A 20,605-nucleotide genomic window follows, 5' to 3' on the forward strand; every position below is an offset into this window, starting at 1 on the left:
ATATATATATATATATATATATATATATATATATATATATATATATATATATATATATATATATATATATATATATATATATATATATATATATATATATATATTTATATATATATATATAACCGTATTAGCTCGGATACAGGCCGCACCCTAAAAGTTTGGTGCTTTTTTTTTTTTTTTTTTTTTTTAAGAAATATTTTTTTAATAGATATGCTGCCACTCTGTCCCCCCCCAAGATATGCTGCCACTCTGTCCTCCCCCCCTCCCCGAGATATGCTGCCACTGTCCTCCCCCCCCGACTTACCAGAGCAGACTCCCGGATGTCTGGCACCGGAAGTTGTATACGCGTATTGTGTAGATGTCCCCCGCCGGCCCCGCAAGTAAGTCTTGGGGGCAGAGGTAAAACGGATCGTGCGGATCTTCACCGGCTGCGGCGATGCGCGTAAACGACCTCTGTTGCCGGCACGTCTGCACGATGTGCTTTAATACTCTCCCTTGCCGGGACTCCCCTCGTGGGAATTGCCGGCAGGGGAGGCTGTCTGAGCACATCCGAGAGTAGGATACAGGTCCCCTGCACCGCTGCGGGGGATCTGTATCCTAACCCCGCTGCCTGCCCGGCACGGCGCTAGACCCCGAATATAGGCCGCACCCCCACTTTAAAGACTTAAAGTGTTGGGGGGGGAGTGCGGCCTATATTTGCGCGAATACGGAGATTATATATATATATATATATATATATATATATATATATATATATATATATATCTCTCAGGGCTGCAACAACTAATCGATAAAATCGATAATGAAATTCGTTGCCAACGAATTTCATTATCGATTAGTTGAATCGATTATAAAATGAGGGTTTTTTCAGAGCCAAACGCTCTGAAAACTACCCCTCATTATATAATCCGTTTAGTCTGACTCACAGCAGCAGCTCCTACTTACCAGTCCCTCCCTGTAATCACTGTGACAACTAGCCCCGTGCCCTTCCTTCTCCCAGAAGGCCAGAACCACATGGCTGTGACACTCATCTAACTGTAAGTATAAAATTAATATTTGGGCTACTGAAAGTTAGGGGAGGTGGGGGTTAATTTAGGGGCAGTTATGGTTAATGGGGTGTTTAGGGGCAGCTATGGTTAATGGGGTGTTTAGGGGCAGTTATGGTTAATAGAGTGTTCAGGGTTAATTTAGGGGCAGCTATGGTTAATGGGGTGTTTAGGGTTAATTTAGGAGCAGCTGCGGTTAATGGGGTGTTTGGGGTTAATTTGAGGCAGTTGTGGTTAATGATAGTTTAGGGTTAATTTAGGGGCTGTTGTGGTTGACAGGGTCTTTAGGGTTAATTTAGGGGATGCTGTGGTTAATGGGGTGTTCAGGGTTAATTTAGGGGCAGTTATGGTTAATGGGGTGTTTCGGATTAATTTAGGGGATTCTGTGGTTGATGGGGTGTTTTGGGTTAATATATGGGTTGTTATGGTTAATGGAGTGTTTAGGGTTAATTTAATAATGAGGACTGAGGGTTAATTTGATTAATAAAGTTAACTTAAGGTGCAGTTAGATATAAAGGGGGGCAAACTAAGGGGAATCTAAATCCTGGGGGCAGTGAAGATTAACCCAGTACTTATTTATAAAAGTATGGTGTCAGTGTGCTGTGAACGGGTCTGTGACTCTATGAGGGGACTATGAGATATCTGGGGAGGACGGAGAGACATATCTGGGGGGTATAAGGCATATACGGTATATAAGGCATATGTGGGGAGGGCAGTGTGGCATGTCTGGGGAGGACGGAGTGGTGCATTGGGGTGTATAAGGCATATCTGGGGGTAGAGTGGAGTGGCATATGTGGGGAGGGCAGTGTGGCATGTCTGGGGAGGACGGAGTGGTGCATTGGGGTGTATAAGGCATATCTGGGGGTAGAGTGGAGTGGCATATGTGGGGAGGGCAGTGTGGCATGTCTGGGGAGGATGGAGTGGTGTATCAGAGGGCGTATAAGGCGTATCAGGCTCAGTGGCATATGTGGGAGGCAGCGTGGCAAGCCTGGCTCAAATGTGCATAAATTTTGGGGGGGGGGCCTGGTTGGGAAATAAAGGCAGGAAATGCATTTTATCAGTTTTTTTTGTTTTTTTTTTTATTCTGCTGTTTGTATTTAACATCATTTGTTTATTAAATTATTTTAAATAAATGAAAAACTTACATTTTTTTTAAATCCGATTAATCGAAAAAATAATCGGCCAACTAATCTATTATGAAAATAATCGTTAGTTGCAGCCCTAAAGCCCTACTACCATAAAGTTTGACAAAGGCTGGTGGTAAAATTAGTGCATGGAAAGGGTTAAAATACCAGCATTTCAAATACCTGGGGGGTGTCTAGTTTTTAAAAATATATGGTTTGATGAGGTACATTGCATTGGCCGGCTTCAAAGATACCTGAAATAGCACATGTGGCAGAATTACCAGATTTGGGGGAAAAATGGTTTTGAAATAGCAAAAAGCTACTGGTACTTATTGCCCCATAACGTGCAGAAAAAAGCAAAAAAACATTGGGTATTTCTAAACTCAGGACAAATAGTAGAATCTATTTAGCAGGTTTTTTCCATTAGTTTTTGCAGATGAGTAAAATATTTTTCAAAGAAAAGTGAGTCATTTTTATCATAAAATAGATGATATGATAAAAATAATGGTATCTTAAAGCCCTGTTTGTCCTGAAAAAATGTGTGTGGGTGTACAAAATGAGAGAAGAAAATTACAGCTAAACAGCAACACTGAAAATTTTTAAAAGAGCCATTGTCCCAAAATTGTCATAAAGGGGTTAAACTAGGGAACCTAGTGTTTTTCAAAATATCTGTTTTGGTTGGAGTGCATGGCTATTTGATATATATTTATATTTATATTGTTTTATATATATATATTATGTATGTGTGTGTCAGTGGGAAAACATACAAAATCAGCAGGGGAGCAAATAATTTTTTCTTTAACTGTACCTACTGGAACTAGAACACATTTTCTTTTACTTTTGAGCCTGGAGGTATTAGGGATTGGGTATTCATTTTAGCTGTAAGCTAAAGGTTATGGTTTATTTTGGTGGAAAAATATTTGTACCAATTTAGAGTTAACCAGAATTCCTGTTTTTGTAGGGATTGTCACTCCCCACAACTAAAAACTGAGTTTGTATAAAAGCCTTTGCTCGCAAATATGAGTAAACACTTCTGGTTTTATACTGTGTGGGGGAAAAGGCATTCTGAATTTGCGATTTTTCTTTTCATGTCTTAGGATAGCGTGGATACAACTGCCACTTGTTCTGAGAGGGGCTTGGTGGAAGCGGGATTCATATCTAAACGTATATCCTTGAATTCAGGTAACATTCGTGTCATGTTCTTTTTACTGTTTTTTTTTATTTATTTTTTAATAAAAATGTGCAATTAGTTTTTTATGTAATGGTTATGTATGAGTAGGTAGTAGTACCATGTTGAGATAAGATTGTTTCTTTTTAGTTTTGATACACTTTGACGTTAATGCCATGGTCCTACAATTGTAAAATTGGAATCTGTGGATTAATTCAGAACTACATTGTTGTCTTTAGTCATGTTGACAATTTTTATTTGCTAGTTGTACTTTGTACAGTGGTAAGTCTGTCTATTTTTAGTCTGAAATCTGATCTGAGAGAACTGAACTGGAATCTTTACATGGGAATATGCAGTTGTTTTTTACCCCTTAACAACAAATCCTGTACATGTACGGGCTTGCAGTGCAATGTGATAACACAAGAAACATGGCGGCCGCGGCACCGATTATCAAAGATCGCAGGCTAAAACAGCTTAGGAAGCGATCGGAATCGCTTTCTAAACCATAAACGGTGTTGCTGACATGCCTCGATATCGAGGCATGTAGCAACACAACCCCCCTACCCCGATAGCCTACCCCCAAAGAGCAACCACAAGTGCCATCATGTAAATGGCCTTGCCGCCATTCACAAGATGGCATCAACAATAGAAAAATTTTGTTCACAGAGGGTCTATCCAGAGCAAACCATGCAAAGTCAATGGAGCCCAGCTCACTAATCGGTGAGATTAGGGGAAAAAAAAAGTAAAAAAAAAATAAAGCTTGTTTAAAAAAAAAAAAAAATGGTAACGTAAAACTTGCCCACTGTCGCAACAAAAATACGTTTTTTATGAGCAAGTCCTACAAGTAAATTGCATTGGCTGGCTTCAAAGATAACTGAAATAGCACATGGGGCAGAATGACCAGCTTTGGGGAAAAAATGGTTTCAAAATAGCAAAACGCTACTTGTACTTATTGCCCCATAACGTGCAGAAAAAGCAAAAAAAAAACCATAAAAAAAATTGGGTATTTCTAAACTCGGGACAAATAGTAGAATCTACTTAGCAGGTTTTTTCATTAGTATTTGTTAGATAAGTAAAAGTTTTTTTTATTTTATTTTTATTTTTTTTTTCCATAGTAAATTAGATGATATAATAAAAACAATGGTATCTAAAGAAAGCCCTGTTTGTCTCGAAAAAAACAATATATAATGTGTGTGGGAGCACGAAATGAGAGAAGAAAATCACAGCTAAACAGCAACACTGAAAAATGTTAAGAGCCATTGTCCCACAATGTACTACGAGTAAGAAACAGTCTTGTCATTAAGGGATTAAGAATGTTATCAGTTTATTTTTTCCTGTGTATAGTGGCAGTACGTATGGGTTGTTCTTTCTCGTCAGGACAAGCTTCTGAAAGACCAAAAAGTAAACTCCTCCCCTCTTACCCATAAAGGTCCTCAGTTATTTCTTGTCCCTCGTAGGGTGAACAGCTTCGTGGATTCTTCTGATGGTACGGCACACGGGTTGTTGTCGGGGGGGGGGGTGAGTGTTTGGCTGCGGTTTAAACTTCCTGGGTGGAAGTTCCGTGCTGCGCGCCTCGTAACTGGCTTACAGAGGCAGCGTTCACTCTATCCTTTTTGGTTACGGAGGAGGAGCATTTGCAGCTGTGTGGAACGCACGCCGGGTGGCTATTCGCATGTAGCGCGATCTTAACATGCGCGGGACGGATCGTTTTTATGACTCCAATTCTGATGATTTGGCAGCCTATTTTAAACTGTGCAAACCTGACTGACCACAAGAGTGTGCGTCAGGTCAGGTTCCCGTGTCACCAAGCCCTTGAAACAATTCAAGTTTCAAGAATATATTAAATGGGAAGAGCTTCCAAAGGTAGAGGTGCAAGTTGCACAGTATCTAAGTAAACAGCGCTTCCTATAGATGAGATAGCGGGACTCAGAGACGCTATGGATGAGAGCTGAAACAGCAGTTAGGAGAATGTTTCAGGCAGCTGTGTTCCAGAGTAAAGCAGCTTCAGCAGGAGCAGCTGTTATCAAAGCAACCTGGGCTTCCCGCCTGATTCATGGGGCTGTCATCAGTGGGCAGACGGGCAGTATGGATTAGATCTTGGAAGGCGGTTACAGCCTCTAAAGCAGCCTTATGTGACCTGCTGATTGAACAAGGATGACTTTTTTGGTTCACCATTGGAAGGCAAGAGAGCAGGGGTCGCCTGCAACACTTTTAGAAAGCATGGTTTCAGTCTACAGAAAACACATGGATAACAGAGTGGTCTAGACAAATAGTTTTTGTAGGCTACAAGATCAGGTTTTTCACTGTTCCTCGCGACCACTTCCTGTGTTCCTCTGATCTTACAAAAGAAAGTACAAAGTTTTGTCGGCAGTAGTGTTGAAATTGTTAGTGAAAGGTCATCGAACAAGTGCCCTCAGAACATCAATGGAAAGGCGTGTGTATTCTCGAATTTTTCTCGTGCCCAAACCAGATGGCACATTCCGTCCGGGTCTCGACTTAAAGGCCACCCGTCAATGGTTGTATTGCTTATCAACATTTCAGAATGGAAGCCATTATATCCGTTTCCCACATCATCTGAGAAGGAGATTTCGTGGTCACGATAGACCTAAAAGATGCGTATCTACATGTCCCTATGGCAGTAAGTTCCAGGAAGTTCCTGAGATTTGCTATAGGAACAAAGCATTTTCATCTCAAAGCTCTTCTTTTCGGTTTGGCTACCGCTCCACGAGTCTTCACAAAGCTTCTCTGTCCAATGGCGGCCCAGCTGAGACAGTTTAGCTGTCACCCCGTATGTCGACGACTGGCTTCTCAAGGCATCCTCTCCAAGTCAACTAAATCACCAACTAAAGACTTCAATAGCCTTTTTAGAACAGCACGGATGCATCATAAACATAGGAAAATCTTATCTTACTCCATCCAGGAGAATCAATTTTCTAGGTTACATTGTGGATTATGTATCCCTCTTTTTGCACCTTACTTCTCAGAAGATCAGACAGGCTGTAAACCATCTGCAACGATATCCAATTTCTATCATCAGGAAAGCAATGAGTCTCCTAACCTCTACCATCCCAGCAGTAAGATGGGCCCGGTCAAGAATGAGGCCACTTCAGTGGCAGATCCCTTCCAGCTGGTCCAGGTCTCAAGAGGAATTAGATTCTAAGATCTAGGTGTCAAGAGTGGTTCTCCAACAGCTCAATTGATGGCTTTGTTTTCAACCAGCAGACTGGTCCATTGTCACAACAGACGCGTCAGAGACAGGTCGGGGTGCTCACCTTTGGTTCCACAGAGCCCAAAGAAGATGGTCTCCAGAAGAGACAAGCCAGTCATCCAACTAAAGGGAACTGGATGCAGTTTTTCTAGCCCTAAAGGTGTTCAAATCTGGGATTATGTTCCACCAAGTAAGCTTCAGTCAGACAATGCGACTGTAGTAGCTTACCCCAACAGACAAGGAGGCACAAGGGCTTGGAAGCTTCAATGTCTTTGTTCAGAGATTTTTTTGTTATGGGCTAAAAATCAGCTGACGGATCTATCGGCATGTCATATCAGGCAGACGATCCGAGCAGGGGAATATGTTCTCAGATAGAGTGGTCTCTGAGCCCAGTTATTTTTCGACAGGTTGGTCATCAAGTTTGGGCGTACAGAAGTAGATCTCATGGCTACAAGACAAAACAGAAACCCCTCTTTTTGTGTTTCTCTACAAAATGGACTATCGTCATTTTCTAGACGGACAAACAGTGATATGGCAATTCAAGCTAGCCTATGTGTTTCCGCGGTAGCTCTGATCCCGCGTATCCAGAAGATCAAGAAGGACAAAGCCAGGGTGCTTGCAATCCTTCCCATTTGGCCAAACCGGGGCTGGTTCTCGGACCAGCTCCAGATGACGATTTGTTCTTGGGAACTTCTAGAATCTCCAGATCTACAGGGAAACCACAATGTCCATATACACTCCATCCAGATGTTTCTCTTAACGGCATGGATGCTGCAAGGCTAATTCTACAGGAGTAAGGTAGTCACGGTGCTATGGCTGGTCAGAAATTTACCTCAGAACTTGGAGCAAGTATTTGGAATGGTGCCAGGATCAAGATTTCCAGACCTATCCTCCATCTATTTCAGTCATCTTGTAGTTTCTCGAGAGGGGGTTCAGTGCAGGTCTCCAGGTGGCTACCCTGAAGGGACAAGTGTCTGCCCTCAGCCACTTCTTGCTTTGGACTTGGCCTCGGATCCCTTTTTATTAGGCGTTTTTTGCAAGGCTATTACTCTACAAGGGCCTCTGTCCAGGTCGTCCGTTCCTTCCGGGGATTTATCTCTAGTTCTTCAAGCTTTATGTTCTGTGTCATTTGACCCTCTACAGGAGATATTTTTAAAACTCCTCTCCCTAAAAACTGCATTTTTGGTCGCCATCGCGTCAGCTAGAAGAGGGGGTGAAATTCAGGATCTCTCGTCATCCAGTGGGTTCATTGTCTTTCATCAGGATAAAGTAGTTCTGCATCTCCGACCGTCTTTCCTCCCTAAAGTCTTGTCGCGGACTAACATTAACCAGCCTATAGTGTTACCCACCTTTTTTCCTATTCCTTCTTCTCCAGAAGAGATCATGTGGCATTCTTTGGATGTTGAAAGAGCTTTGTGTCTATTTACAACGTACTGCAACAGTTCGTGCACCAGACCACCTGTTCAGTTTCATGAGAAAACCGCGGGTTAGGAGGTGTCCAAATCTACTCTGGCTGTAAAGTGGATGCATCATCGCATATTAAGGTGCACTCTACTAGAGCTATGTCTGTTTCCTGGGCAGCTAAGGCCTTAACTTCCCCAGAAGAAATTTGCAAAGCGGCAACCTGGTCTTCATGGAATACTTCTGTTAGCCATTATAGGCTAGACTTTTCTGCAGCTTCGGAAGCTGCCTTGGGCCGTCATGTTCTTCAAGCGGTCAATGCCGCTATCCCATCCATCTAAGGGATCTTTCTATATCCCATATGTACTGCCACTATACGCAGGGAAAAAAAAACAATTTCTTACCGTAAATTTCTTTTTTCCTAGTGTAGTGGCAGTACGTAGTTCCCTCCCTTATACGTTTGGCGTGAGTAGTATTTCTTGCTATTACTGAGGACTCTACCAGTTTGCCAGCCTTTATGGGTAAGAGGGGAGTAGTTTACTTTTTGATTGGTCTTTCAGAAGCTTGTCCTGAGGGGAAAGAACAACCCATATGTACTGCCACTATACGAGGAAAAAGAAAATTTACGGTAAGAAATTGTTTTCTACTATATCATTGTCGTTTTTTTCTGTTAACTTTGTTTTTTATATTTTTGTGTCTTGTAATTTTCCAAGCTTTGCGTCTTCCATTTAGTGTCAAATTCTGGAGCACATCATTTGACCAAAGTCTTATGCCTATATTCCAGGTCTACCACAAAGCTCTAAAAACATAATGTACTTTATGGGGCTGTGGTGAACAAAAAGGCCCCTGAGCATGCACCTGTGTAAGCTAGCAGCCCACTACCCACGATTATCTTCTAGTCTGAGATTCCCTGCAATTTCAAATTCTTTTACAACAGACTGCATTTAGTATGTCTCCTGGAATTTATCTTTGACATTATCAGAAGCCCTCAGAAATTTTTTTTTTTAGACTTGACTTTTCTTGATCTTGACTTAGCATCAGCATCTCAAAAAATGGAGATGAATGCTTCTGATTCAGAACCTGTAGAGGATGATGGTGTATCTTGGCAAGGTCACCTATCTGATCTACATAGTCGCATGATCAACAATTACTTTTTTTGCTCAGCCAGTGGTGCTGCAATGCATAGAAATTTCGGGCCCTGTGTGATTGTTCTCCGGAATGACCGGATTTGCCATATTCAATATGGCAACCCCCTTCTGCAGTAGTGAGTTTGGGAAGCGATCAGCAATCGCCTCTTAAGCTCAGGCGGTATTGCTGAAAGGCCTCAATATCAAAGCATTAAGCAAAATGCACACACAAAAAAAGAATCAGGCCGTGTGATTGCTCCTGCATGCTGCCTCTCACCAGATGGGTGGCGACCAGTAAAAAGTAAGAGCTTCCAGAGTGTCTGTCTAAGACCTCCTGAGACAGGGACTGCTATAAAAACCATCCAGGTCAATGAAGCCCGGCTCTCTAATCAATGTGATTGGTAAAATGTAAAATATACCATATTTGCTCGATTATAAGACGACTCCCCCAAAAAAATGTAAATATTAATTTAGGAAAAAAGTCTGCATATAAGACTACCCTATAAGAAAATGTATTAGAAAATATTCACATGTAAACTTTTTTCATATTTAATAAAAACTGAGAAAAATGCATTTTGTTTTTATTCAATTTTATTTGCCAACCTGCCCCAAGTTATGCACACCTGCCCCCGATATGCCTTATACCCCCTTATATGCCACGCTGCTGCCAGATATGCTTTATACCCCCTATATGCCACTCTGCCTCCCAGGTATGGCTTATACCCCCTATATGCCACTCTGCCTCCCAGGTATGGCTTATACCCCCTATATGCCACTCTGCCTCCCAGGTATGGCTTATACCCCCTATATGCCACTCCAGAAAGCCCTTACAGTGGAAATAAAAGTCTACACACCCCTGTTAAAGTGCACAGTTCTTGTGCTAAAGAATGAGACAAAGATAAATCATGTCAGAACTTTTTCCACCTTTAACGTGACTTATACCGTGAACAATTCAATTGCAAAACGCACTGAAATCTTTGAGGGGAAAAAAAATAACAACCTGGTTGCATAAGTGTGCACCCCCTTAAACTAATACTTTTTTTGAAGCACCTTTTGATTTCATTACAGCAATCAGTCTTTTTGGGTAGGAGTCTATTAGCATGGCACATCTTGACGTGGCAATATTTGCCCACTCTTCTTTGCAAAGCGCTCCAAATCTGTCAGATTGGGAGGACAACTCCTCTGCACAGAACTCTTCAGATCACCCCACAGATGTTCAATTGGATTCAGGTCTGGGCTCTGGCTGGGTCATTCTAAAACATTAATCTTCTGGTGAAGCCATGCTTTTGTGGATTTGGATGTTGCATCTTCAACTTCCTAACAGACGCCTAAAGGTTTTGTCCCGAAATTGCCTGGTATTTGGAATTGTTCATAATTCCCTCCACCCTGACTAAGGCTCCGGTTCCAGCTGAAGAAAAACAGCCCCAAAGCATGATGCTGCCACCACCATTCTTCACCGTGGGTATGGTGTTCTTTGGGTGATGTGCAGTGTTGTTTTTGCGCCAAACATACCTTTTGGAATTATGACTAAAAAGGTCAACCTTGGTTTCATCAGACCATAACACATTTTCCCACTTGCTTTTGGGGGACTTGATGTTTGTTTTTGCAAACTTCAGCCGGGATTGAATGCTTTTTTTAGTAAGGAAAAAAAAAAAAGCTTTAGCCTTGCCACCCTACCCCATTCATATGAAGAATACGGAGATTGTTGTCACATGTAGCTCTCGCCAAAAATTGCTCCAGTTCCCTTAATGTTGCAGTAGGCCTCTTGTAAGCCTCCCTGACTGGTTTTCTTCTCGTCTTTTCATCAATTTTGGAGGGCTGTCCAGTTCTTGGTAATGTCTCTGTTGTGCCATATTTTCTCCACTTCATGATGATTATTGACTTCACTGTGTTCCATGGTATATCTAATGCTTTGGAAATTCTTTTGTACCCTTCTCCGGACTGATATCTTTCAACAATGAGATCCCTCTGATGCTTTTGAAGCTCTCTGCGGACCATGGCTTTTGCTGAGATGCAACTAAGCAAATGTCGGGTAAATCCTACTAGAACAGCTGAACTTTATTTGTGATGAATCAGTCACTTTAAATGATGGCAGGTGTGTAATGACTACTATTTAGCATGAGTTTGAATGTGAATGGTTAATGCTAAACATGGTTAACACATTCTATAAACAGTTATAAGCGTGTGCACACTTATGGAACCAGGTTATTGTGAGTTATTTTATTTTTTCCCCCTCAACAGTTTGTTTGTTTTGCAATTGAATTGTTCATATTATAGGTCACATTAAAGCTGGAAAAAGTTCTGACATAATTTCTTTGTCTCATTCTTTAACATCACAAGAACCTGGCATTTTAACCGGGGTGTGTAGACTTTTTATATCCACCGTATCCCCAGACTTACCAGTGCTTCCCTAGACCTTGGTGTCCGATGCGCGCAGACAACCTCCTCTGCTCCTGCCGCCATTTCCGCTGGGGCTTCTAGGAAGGTCATGTGATGCTGGCGCTCATTCATAGAAGCCCCAGAGGAAGTGCTGGCAGCAGCGGAGGTTGTCTGCGCGCATCTAATTTAGATGCCTTTGGTTAATCTGAAAATTTATGACAAACCTTGTAGCATGAGGGTCATAAATGTCACTTTTAGAGATCTTAAGCATGGACCTCTAGTGCAATAAGACTCCAGAGCACTAACCTGCAGCAAATTTTGTTTTGTGAATCAGCAAATAAAGTATCCCTAAAACAAAATCATAAACATAAAGTATAGCTCCCCTCTATGGCTATAATTTGCTGGCCCAATCTGACCAGCCTTACTATACTCCCTTCCCCTTTCCTACCAGACCCAGCTGAGACAGGCTCTGGAAACCTAACCTCATACAGTACACATGGGTCCAGGCATGTTTGCCACACAACTCAGGGATCTTCTTCAGTGCCACCTCTTACTCTGGGAGCACAGCGGGTCTTCAGAGTGTTATTAATGATGGATATGCAAGCAGTTGGGGCGCAAAGAACATAAAAAGAAAGGGGGGAAAAAAGTAATAATAATAATAGTGTGATTGTTACAATTGAAATATGCTAAAATAAGATTAAGTTCCACTCACAAACTTAAAGTGCAACTTGTTTTTTTGCCTCGATTTGACCAGAGATACCCCCACCATTGTGATCTGTTTTATTTCATTTTTAGATTTTACAAAGCTATTAAAGAAAATATTTTACAGTGATTGATGGGCTCGACATTTCTGTTAAGTTTGTGAGTGGAACTTAATCTTATTTTAGTATATTTCAATTGTAACAATCACACTATTATTTTTTTTCTTCTTTGCACCCCAACTGCTTGCATATCTATATCGTTACACTCCGGGTAAGAGTGTTATTCGAGTTGCTGCAAACATTGAGACGTATCAATTATTTGTTATCTTTTATATTGGACACTTGTTTGGGGTTCGGTATATATTTTTTTTATCTAGGACAATATCCTGAAAACTCAGCTTGGGCATCCAGTCTGCTACATTACAAGAGTTGGAGCATATTGGCCTACCCAACTCTCCAAATGCTCTGTCCCAGGGACCCATACGCCAAGATTTGCACTTTACCGGTGCACAATATACATGCAGAACAGTGTCACAAGATATAAAAAATCCAACCAATAACAGACTTTGACTGGGAAATATTCTGACGTGTTCCAATGCCACACAATAGGTTGCTATATATTAAGATATGCTAAATCAAGGTAGACTACGTTCACTGCATCTTCCTGGTCCCCAATGTGGCGTGACTGTTAACAAAAGCAAGGAAGTTATGGGGCTCTGCCAACCACCATTGTAGACAGATGCACTTAAGAGCTGCTCTCCTACCTTTGGTACAAACTTCCTGCTTAAAAAAAAAAAAATGCCAGATGATCAAAGTCCCCCCCACCAACACCTAAGGCATTCAGTGATGCTAAACATCCACATCTAACGTCGGTGGAGGCTTCTGCCAAGCCTGGAAGACAACATGACTGTTACCAGCATTTTCGAAGGACTAGGAACCCCTCCCGCTGAAAAGAGACTTGAGAATGAAAAGACTCAGACATGTCCCCACCAGGGAGGATTTAGCAGCCCTTACATCTCAAATTAGGCAAGACTTAGGGTTACTTACAGAGGAAATTATAGATAAAATCTCTGACCTTAAGGTAGACTTAGCACAGCAAGGACACCTCACAAAGAGAGATGAAGACCTTGGAGGAACAAATTGACCTCGTAAGCAAGCAATGGCAAACTTACACATGTTACATATCTAGATAATGGTTGGAGCAGAAAAAAATAGACTTCGGGGCATCCCAGGGAGGGGATGTGAAAGATCTACGAACCCTGGTGTCTGCAGTGTTCCAGTCATTATTGCAGAGAGATAAAGGTCATGAATTCATCCTGGACCAGGTGTATCGATCGCTTCGACTGAAGGGACCTGCTAGTCCACTACCTAGGAACATTGATTATTGTCTCCATTTGTTTATTGTAAAAGAGGTGATTCTCCAAGCAGCATGGATCGGTCGCTTATATATAGCAGGCTACGATCCTGGCAACCCTGGACATTTTTGCTCAAGCCTGCTCTGATGCCCAGCTGGGAATATTACTTGTCTAGATACCTCAACTGAACTGAGCCATAGGGGATTAGCAGGATGCAAGGTGCATGCAGACAGATTTCTGGTATGGTTTACTTGTTTTTGTGTAATGTTATCATGTCACACTCAGACCCCAAAATATGAAGAACATCTGTACTTATATGGCTTACCAACAGAGTAAGTTGAATACTCCTTGGGCAAATGTTAGGGCTTTTAATTTTAAAGGACTGAATTTCCCAAATAAGTGACCCTTGTGTCTGGGTCCAAATCACTGAAACAAAAAAACCCATTTCCACCAAAACAAAGTCCCTAAGTTCACCTTTCACGCATATCCCAAACGTTTTTCTCGCAAACAAAGGGGTGGCTATCTTAATCATCAGAAACACTAACTTCCTCCTGGAAGATAGTTGGCAAGATGAGGGTAGGGTAATACTTATAAAGGGAAGTCGAGGTCGTGATAGCTAACACCCCTGCAGCTAACACCCATGCCCCGTACGCAGGACACCACCATTTTAGACGCATGATACTGGAAGGCTTTGATCCCAGGTGTCTTTTGTACAGGTAATGAGCGGCTTGTAACATGCAACCTGTCAACAGAAGCAATCAGTCAGATTCCAAAGTCTCCACCATGGCCAAGACCATGGCCAAGCAGCTTGGTGAGAAAGCCTCGTCTTATCAAGCAAATTCGGTAATTGTCAATCTCCTCCTTCGGTCTGGGGCTTAGTACGAGATCTCACATCAATGGTCATAAGAATGGTGAGTAATCAGCCCAGAATTACACGGCAGGATCTTGTCAATGATCTCAAGGCAGCTGGGACCATAGTCATCAAGAGAACAATTGGTAACGCACTATGCCGTGAAGGACTGAAATCCTGCAGCGCCCACAAGGCCCCCCTGCTGCAAGAAAGCACATGTACAGACCCGTCTGAAGTTTGCCAGTGAACATCTGAATGATTCAGAATTTGGTGAAAGTGTTGTGGTCAGATGAGACCAAAATCTTGCTATTTAGCATCAACTCAACTCGCTGTCTATGGAGAACGAGGAATGCTGCCACCATCCCCACTGTCAATCATGGAGATGGAAACATTTTGCTTTGGGGTCTTTTTCTTCTAAGGGGACAGGACAACTTCACTGCACTTCAGGGACGATGGATGAGGGCATGTACCTCTTTCCCTCAGCCAGGGTGTTGAAAATGGGTCGTGAATGGGTATTCCAGCATGACAATGACCCAAAACACGGCCAAGGCAACAAAGGAGTGGCTGAAGAAGAAGCACATTAAGGTCCTGGAGTGGCCTAGTCAGTCTCCAGACCTTAATGCCATAGAAAATCTGTGGAGGGAGCTGAAGGTTCCAGTTGCCAAACGTCTGCCTCGAAACCTTAATGACTTGGAGAGGATCTGCAACAAAAGTGGAACAAAATCCCTCCTGAGATGTGTGCAAACCTGGTGGCCAACTACAAGAAACATCTGACCTCTGTGGTTGCCGACAAGTCGTGTTTTGTAAAGGGGTCAAATACTTATGTATGCGAATCAATAACTTATTTGAAATTAGTTATTCTGGATTTTTTGTTATTCTGTCTCTCACTGTTCTAATAAACCTGCCATTAAAATTATAGGCTGATCACGTCTGTCAGTGGGCAAACGTACAAAATCATCAGGGGATGAAATCATTTTTTCCTTCGCTGTAGACTCCTAATACGAAAGACCTCAACAGGCTCTGGTAGAAGATATGCGGGAAGGTAAAGCAGAGACATGATCCGAATGTTTACCGAAAACTTTAAGCTGCCAGGACCAACCTAGCTACCATGCTATCCCAGTAGATTGACTGAGCCCACACACTTCTCCAGAATGCTTACTATGAGCAAGGTAGGAAGACTACTAGTCAGGGCCCTGAAACATAGCCACTTATCCCTAAGATTTGCAATAGTAGAAACTAACTAGTATACAGGCCTGAGCACATAGAACTCACGGAAGCACTATGCTATCACTCTCTGTACAATATTGAGGCAAGCCAAGATAGCCCAAATACTTAGGACACCACACTCAGGATCGATGAATACCGCCGTAGGCATTTGGGGGTCCAATTAAATCCTCAAGATGGGGAGAACTGAAACAGGGACGTAACTTGTGAGGAAGTGGAAGAGATGATTCAGTTTATCTCCTCAGGTTATGAGTCCTGGCCCTGATGGTTTCACCATCACCTTCTACAATACACTTCAAGAAGCGTTGTAACCGCACCTTACACACTTAATTCTTAAGCTCAGGGACAAAAAACTGCCCACACAATCCCCAAGAAGTACAAATGGTGATGCCCAAGAGGTCTTAAACTGGAGCAGAGTTATCTACCTCTTAAATGTGGACATGAAATTGCTTGCAGAAATTTTTGCCAACAGATTAAGGAACAAACTCGCTGATATGGTCGGGACTGATCAGGAGGGCTGGGAAGCCAGAGACAACACTGCAAGGATACTGAATGTGATCAACTGGACCAGCCTCTGGGGTACTTTAGCAATATTCTTGTTAAATGATGTGGAAAAGGCCTTCATGGTGAGCTTGGTGGGGTGTATACTGTAACGGGTTCACCAAGAGAGCTGTAGTAACGCCCAGAGATCACCCACATGTGTCCTGTTGTCCCCGGAATCACTTCCAGCACCAGCCAGCATGCGCACCTTGGAACCCTGCTATGTGTACCCAATAAGTAGACACACAACTACCTTGAATTGAGTACAGCAGGAATGAACAGTTTATTGTTGTAAAACATAGACTCATATAGCCACAGAACTTCATTAACATAAATCAACATTGGTAAACAGGTACATACAGACAACCCAACCTTTAATCCCCTTTAGTTTACACAATGGAGTTCCTGCCTGTTTGGCAGCCAGGCTGGAGCCATCTCTGACTACCTTGGGGCCTTGTATGACAGGTCATTCTGTCACATATACCATTCACCTTCACCCTGTATTAGTTATATGAAGAACTATCATAGCCACTGACCCTGTTGAACAGTATGAAACAGGTGCCCTCTATTATCTGCTTACCCTGGAGCCTCTAATGAATGCTCTGAGGGTTGCGCCAAACTTCTGGGAAGTTAAAGCTATGTAGACCCTTCATAAATTAGCTGCCTCAATCACATCAATATCAGCAAATCTGAGATTTTCAATATCTCTATGTCCCTGGACCAGGGGGAACACCTCTGTCGACTGCACCCATGCAAACACTATTAGTACCTAGGAGTGATTCTGTCTCCAAACCTGAATTCCCTCTGTAATCAAAAACTTTAGGGAAGACTTAAAAGTATGGACACAAAACCTTCTTGTGGTTTGGGAGAGTGGGCATTTTACAAATTAATGTCAAGTTTCTCAAAATAATGGTCCTGGGATGTGTCTGGAAGGGTCATCAGTCTAGACTGGGGTATAAACACTTGACAAGACCTCGAGAGAGATTGGGGGTTTGGGCCTCCTGGACCTAGAAATGTGTTGTAAAGCTGTTCTGGTGACAGGGATGCTGGTTTGGTAAGGTCCAGCTCATAGGAGCTGGATCTCCCTAGAATAAAGATACTTATTGGCCCTAATACATATTGTAGCTTGGGTCCCTAATCCCTGGAGGACATGCTCCCCCAGAGATCATCCTTTCCCACCGAGACTAGGACACCTTATAGAAAACGGTCGTATCTTGCCTCTAGGAGACTTCCAAACTACTTGTGTATCATACTTGACCGGATTAACCTATCACCAGGTGACACGTTATGCCAAAACACTATGGTCTTCTCCCTTTTGAAATGCTATGTAGTACACAGGAGCAACCCACTATGCTGATATATATCTGTACTTTATGACTGCAGCCTCATCCTCACACCCATACTTCCTGAGGCTGTGGTAAAGGGACCTGGGACAAAGCTTAATAGAGGACTGAACTCTCTAAAATACTGATTCTTACACAGAAATGCTCAATTTTGGCTGCAATGTCTGTCAATTAACACATTAGTATCTGGTCCCAGTTGCCATAAATAAGATTTTGCCTGAACGATCAAACAAATGCTGGAGATTTGTACCAGTAGCACCTGAAGCACCTGGTCCACAAATGGGAAGTAAGGGAAAATATTGTGATTATTATAATCAAAGGCTTCACTTTGACTCCACTATTGGGGAGTGGGCTGAGGTGGTAGACAAGATCAGGTCTATGGGAAAGATCTCCCACACGGGGCGGTTAATGAGCTCGAATGACTTTCCTGGACACAGTATATGAATTCAGGTCAATTATGGGGAGCAATGCACGCTCAACAGGAATAATCCAGACATTTTAGTCACACCGCACTCGTGTCTTAAACTTGAAGGAACCAAAAGGTACCTGACAAACACAGCGGCAGAGCCGGCCTTAAGTGTTCTGGGGCCCTGTGTGGACTACTCCTCTGGCGCCCCTCCATCCCCCCAAAAAAGGAAAGAAATCTCCCCCTTCTCACTATCTACCCCCCCTGCCCCTTATCACTATACCCCCTATCCTTACTTACCTTGTTGCCGGAGTCCTGCGGTGGGAGCCGGAGGCGTCCGTCTTCCCGCTCTACCGTGGTGCACACTTCATAGCTGAGCGCCATAATAATTCCGGCGCTCAGCACGAAACGCCGGCACCGTGACACGGAGAGTGAGCAACCGCTCGGCGCCCCTGCCCGGGACTTAAATGAAAACACCGGGTTTTTTTTTGTTTTAACTTTATTTAACACCCTCCATGTTTAAATAAAGTTCAAAAAACTTTATTTAACAAACAATGTTTTAATTTAAGTCCCGGACGGCGCCCCTGTTGCCATGGCGCCCTGTGCAGCCGCACAGGTCGCACACCCCTAAGGCCGGCCCTGCACAGCGTCGTGCTTGTTTCAACTATTATTGCTTGTTCTATTGGCTTTAATTGTTTTTGTCTAAATGTCCATCTATATTTTCCTAGTATGAGTCATATGGCATTCTAAACATAGGATCTGTTCAGCTAAAATTATGTTGGTTGCAACCATAGGACTAACTGCATTCACCCAACCAACCTAACTTATTCAGAGCCAGTCCAGTTCTTCCACATCAAACCCATCCAACCATGTCTTTATGGGCTTTGCTTTATGCTTGAACAGAAAAGTGTTTTCCCCAAACTGTTCCCACAAAGTTGGGGGCATGGCATTGTGCAAAATGTCTTGGTATGCATTAAGATTTCCTTAAGTAAAGGGCCTAGCCCAGACCCTCCACGAAACTTTACAGTTGGCACAGTGCGGTCAGGCAGGTAATGTTCTCCTGGAATCCACCAAACCCACCCATCAGACTGCCCAACAGGGAAGTGTGATTCATTCTAGAGAACATGTTTCCACTGCACCAGTGGTGGGCGTGTTTTACACCACTCAATCCGACGTTTGGCATTGTGCTTAGTAATGTGAGGCTCCAGTTTTTTGCGCTGTTAGTGGCGGTTTTGAACTCTTCAGCTATGGAATCAGCAGAATGTTGATTACTTTTAAGCCCCATGCGCCTCAGCACTTGCCAACCCCGCTCGGTGACTTTAAAATGAGCTTCTGCTTCGTGGTTGAGTTGCTGCTGTTCCTAAAAGCTTTTCTTTTCCAATCATACCACTTACAGTTGACAGTGGAATTTCTAGCAGGGATAAAACTTTATTGCAAAGGTGGCATCCTATCACATTTCCAGGCTTGAATTCACTGAGCTCTTTAGAAGGATCCATTATAAGACGACCCCCCCCCCACATTTTAATATTCCTTTTAACCCCCCTATATGCCACTCTGCCGCCCTGATATTCCTTTTAACCCCATATATGCCACTCTGCCTCCAGAAAGCCCTTATACCCCCCCATATGCCCCTCCTACCCTCCCCCAACTTGCCAGTGCTTCCCTAGACTTCTCTCCGTGCTTCAGATTCCTTGCTGTGTATTGGTGGCAGCCGGTGCTGCGGGCACTTCTGCCGGAGCTTGTATGAATGCGCATCGGAAGGTTATATGACACTGGCGCTCCGTCATAGAAGCCCCAGCAGAAGTGCTGGCAGCAGCGGAGGTTCTCTGTGTGCACCGCACAGACCTCCACCGGCTGCCAGAGATGAGGATCCGGGTCCCCTGCAGCGCTGCGGGGATCTGGATCTTAGTCTTGTCAGACTTCTATTTGAGGTCTGATTAGAAGACTACCTCGAATATAAGACGAGGGTTTTTTTTTTTCCTGAGCATTTGCTCTGAAAAAAAAACCTTGTCTTATAATCGAGCAAATACAGTATTTAAATACAGAAAATGTTAATTCATGTAAACCATTTTTTTTTTATAAAAGCTATGATTGAGAAAAATATTTTTTTTGTTTTTATTTCCTTGTATTTTCCAACCTGTCCCCCAGTTACGCACATCTGCCCCCTGCTTGCCACACCAATATGGCACTGTGGCCCATGATATGCCTTTTAACCCTCTATATGCCACTGTGCCCCATGGTATGCCTTTTGACCCCCTATGTGCCACTCTGCCTCCAGAAATGCCTTATACCCCTAAATCCCATTCTGGCATTTAGGGGGTTAAAATGCATATTATGGGGCAGAGTGGCATATAGGGAGGTATAAGGCATTCCAGGAGGCAGAGTGGCATTAAGGGAGTTAAAAGGTATTGTATAGAGCACTCTGCCTCCAGAAATGCCTTATACCCCTATATGCCACTCTGGCATTTAGGGGGTTAAAAGGCATATTATGGGGCAGAGTGGCATATAGGGAGTTGAAATGCCTTATACCTCCCTGGAAAACACCAGTGAAGTCACCTCAGGATCCGGGAAAACTAGATCGTGGAGCTGCAGATAGACACCGGACAATGACCATCCCTGGATACACACCTGAGTTGTATACATTCCCAGTATACCCATCTAATTGTAAATGCATTTACCTAATCCGATCGTCATTTGCAAGAAGATAACATCCCATGTTTTTTTTGCTCCTTG

At 43.0% G+C, this 20,605-nt stretch overlaps 1 protein-coding gene across 3 annotated transcripts in view; it reads left to right on the forward strand.

The window, feature by feature from the left end:
• The window catches only part of GRB10 (growth factor receptor bound protein 10), a 260,061-nt gene that overhangs the window by 65,301 nt on the left and 174,155 nt on the right, over positions 1 to 20,605 (forward strand). For all 3 annotated transcript variants that reach the window (XM_053468138.1, XM_053468140.1, XM_053468139.1), the window contains exon 3: positions 3,268 to 3,352. In XM_053468138.1, the coding sequence (XP_053324113.1) occupies positions 3,268 to 3,352 (85 nt within the window). The remainder of the gene's footprint in view (positions 1 to 3,267; positions 3,353 to 20,605) is intronic.

This window comes from Spea bombifrons, chromosome 5 (genome assembly GCF_027358695.1).
Source record: "Spea bombifrons isolate aSpeBom1 chromosome 5, aSpeBom1.2.pri, whole genome shotgun sequence".
Lineage (NCBI taxonomy): Eukaryota > Metazoa > Chordata > Amphibia > Anura > Pelobatidae > Spea > Spea bombifrons.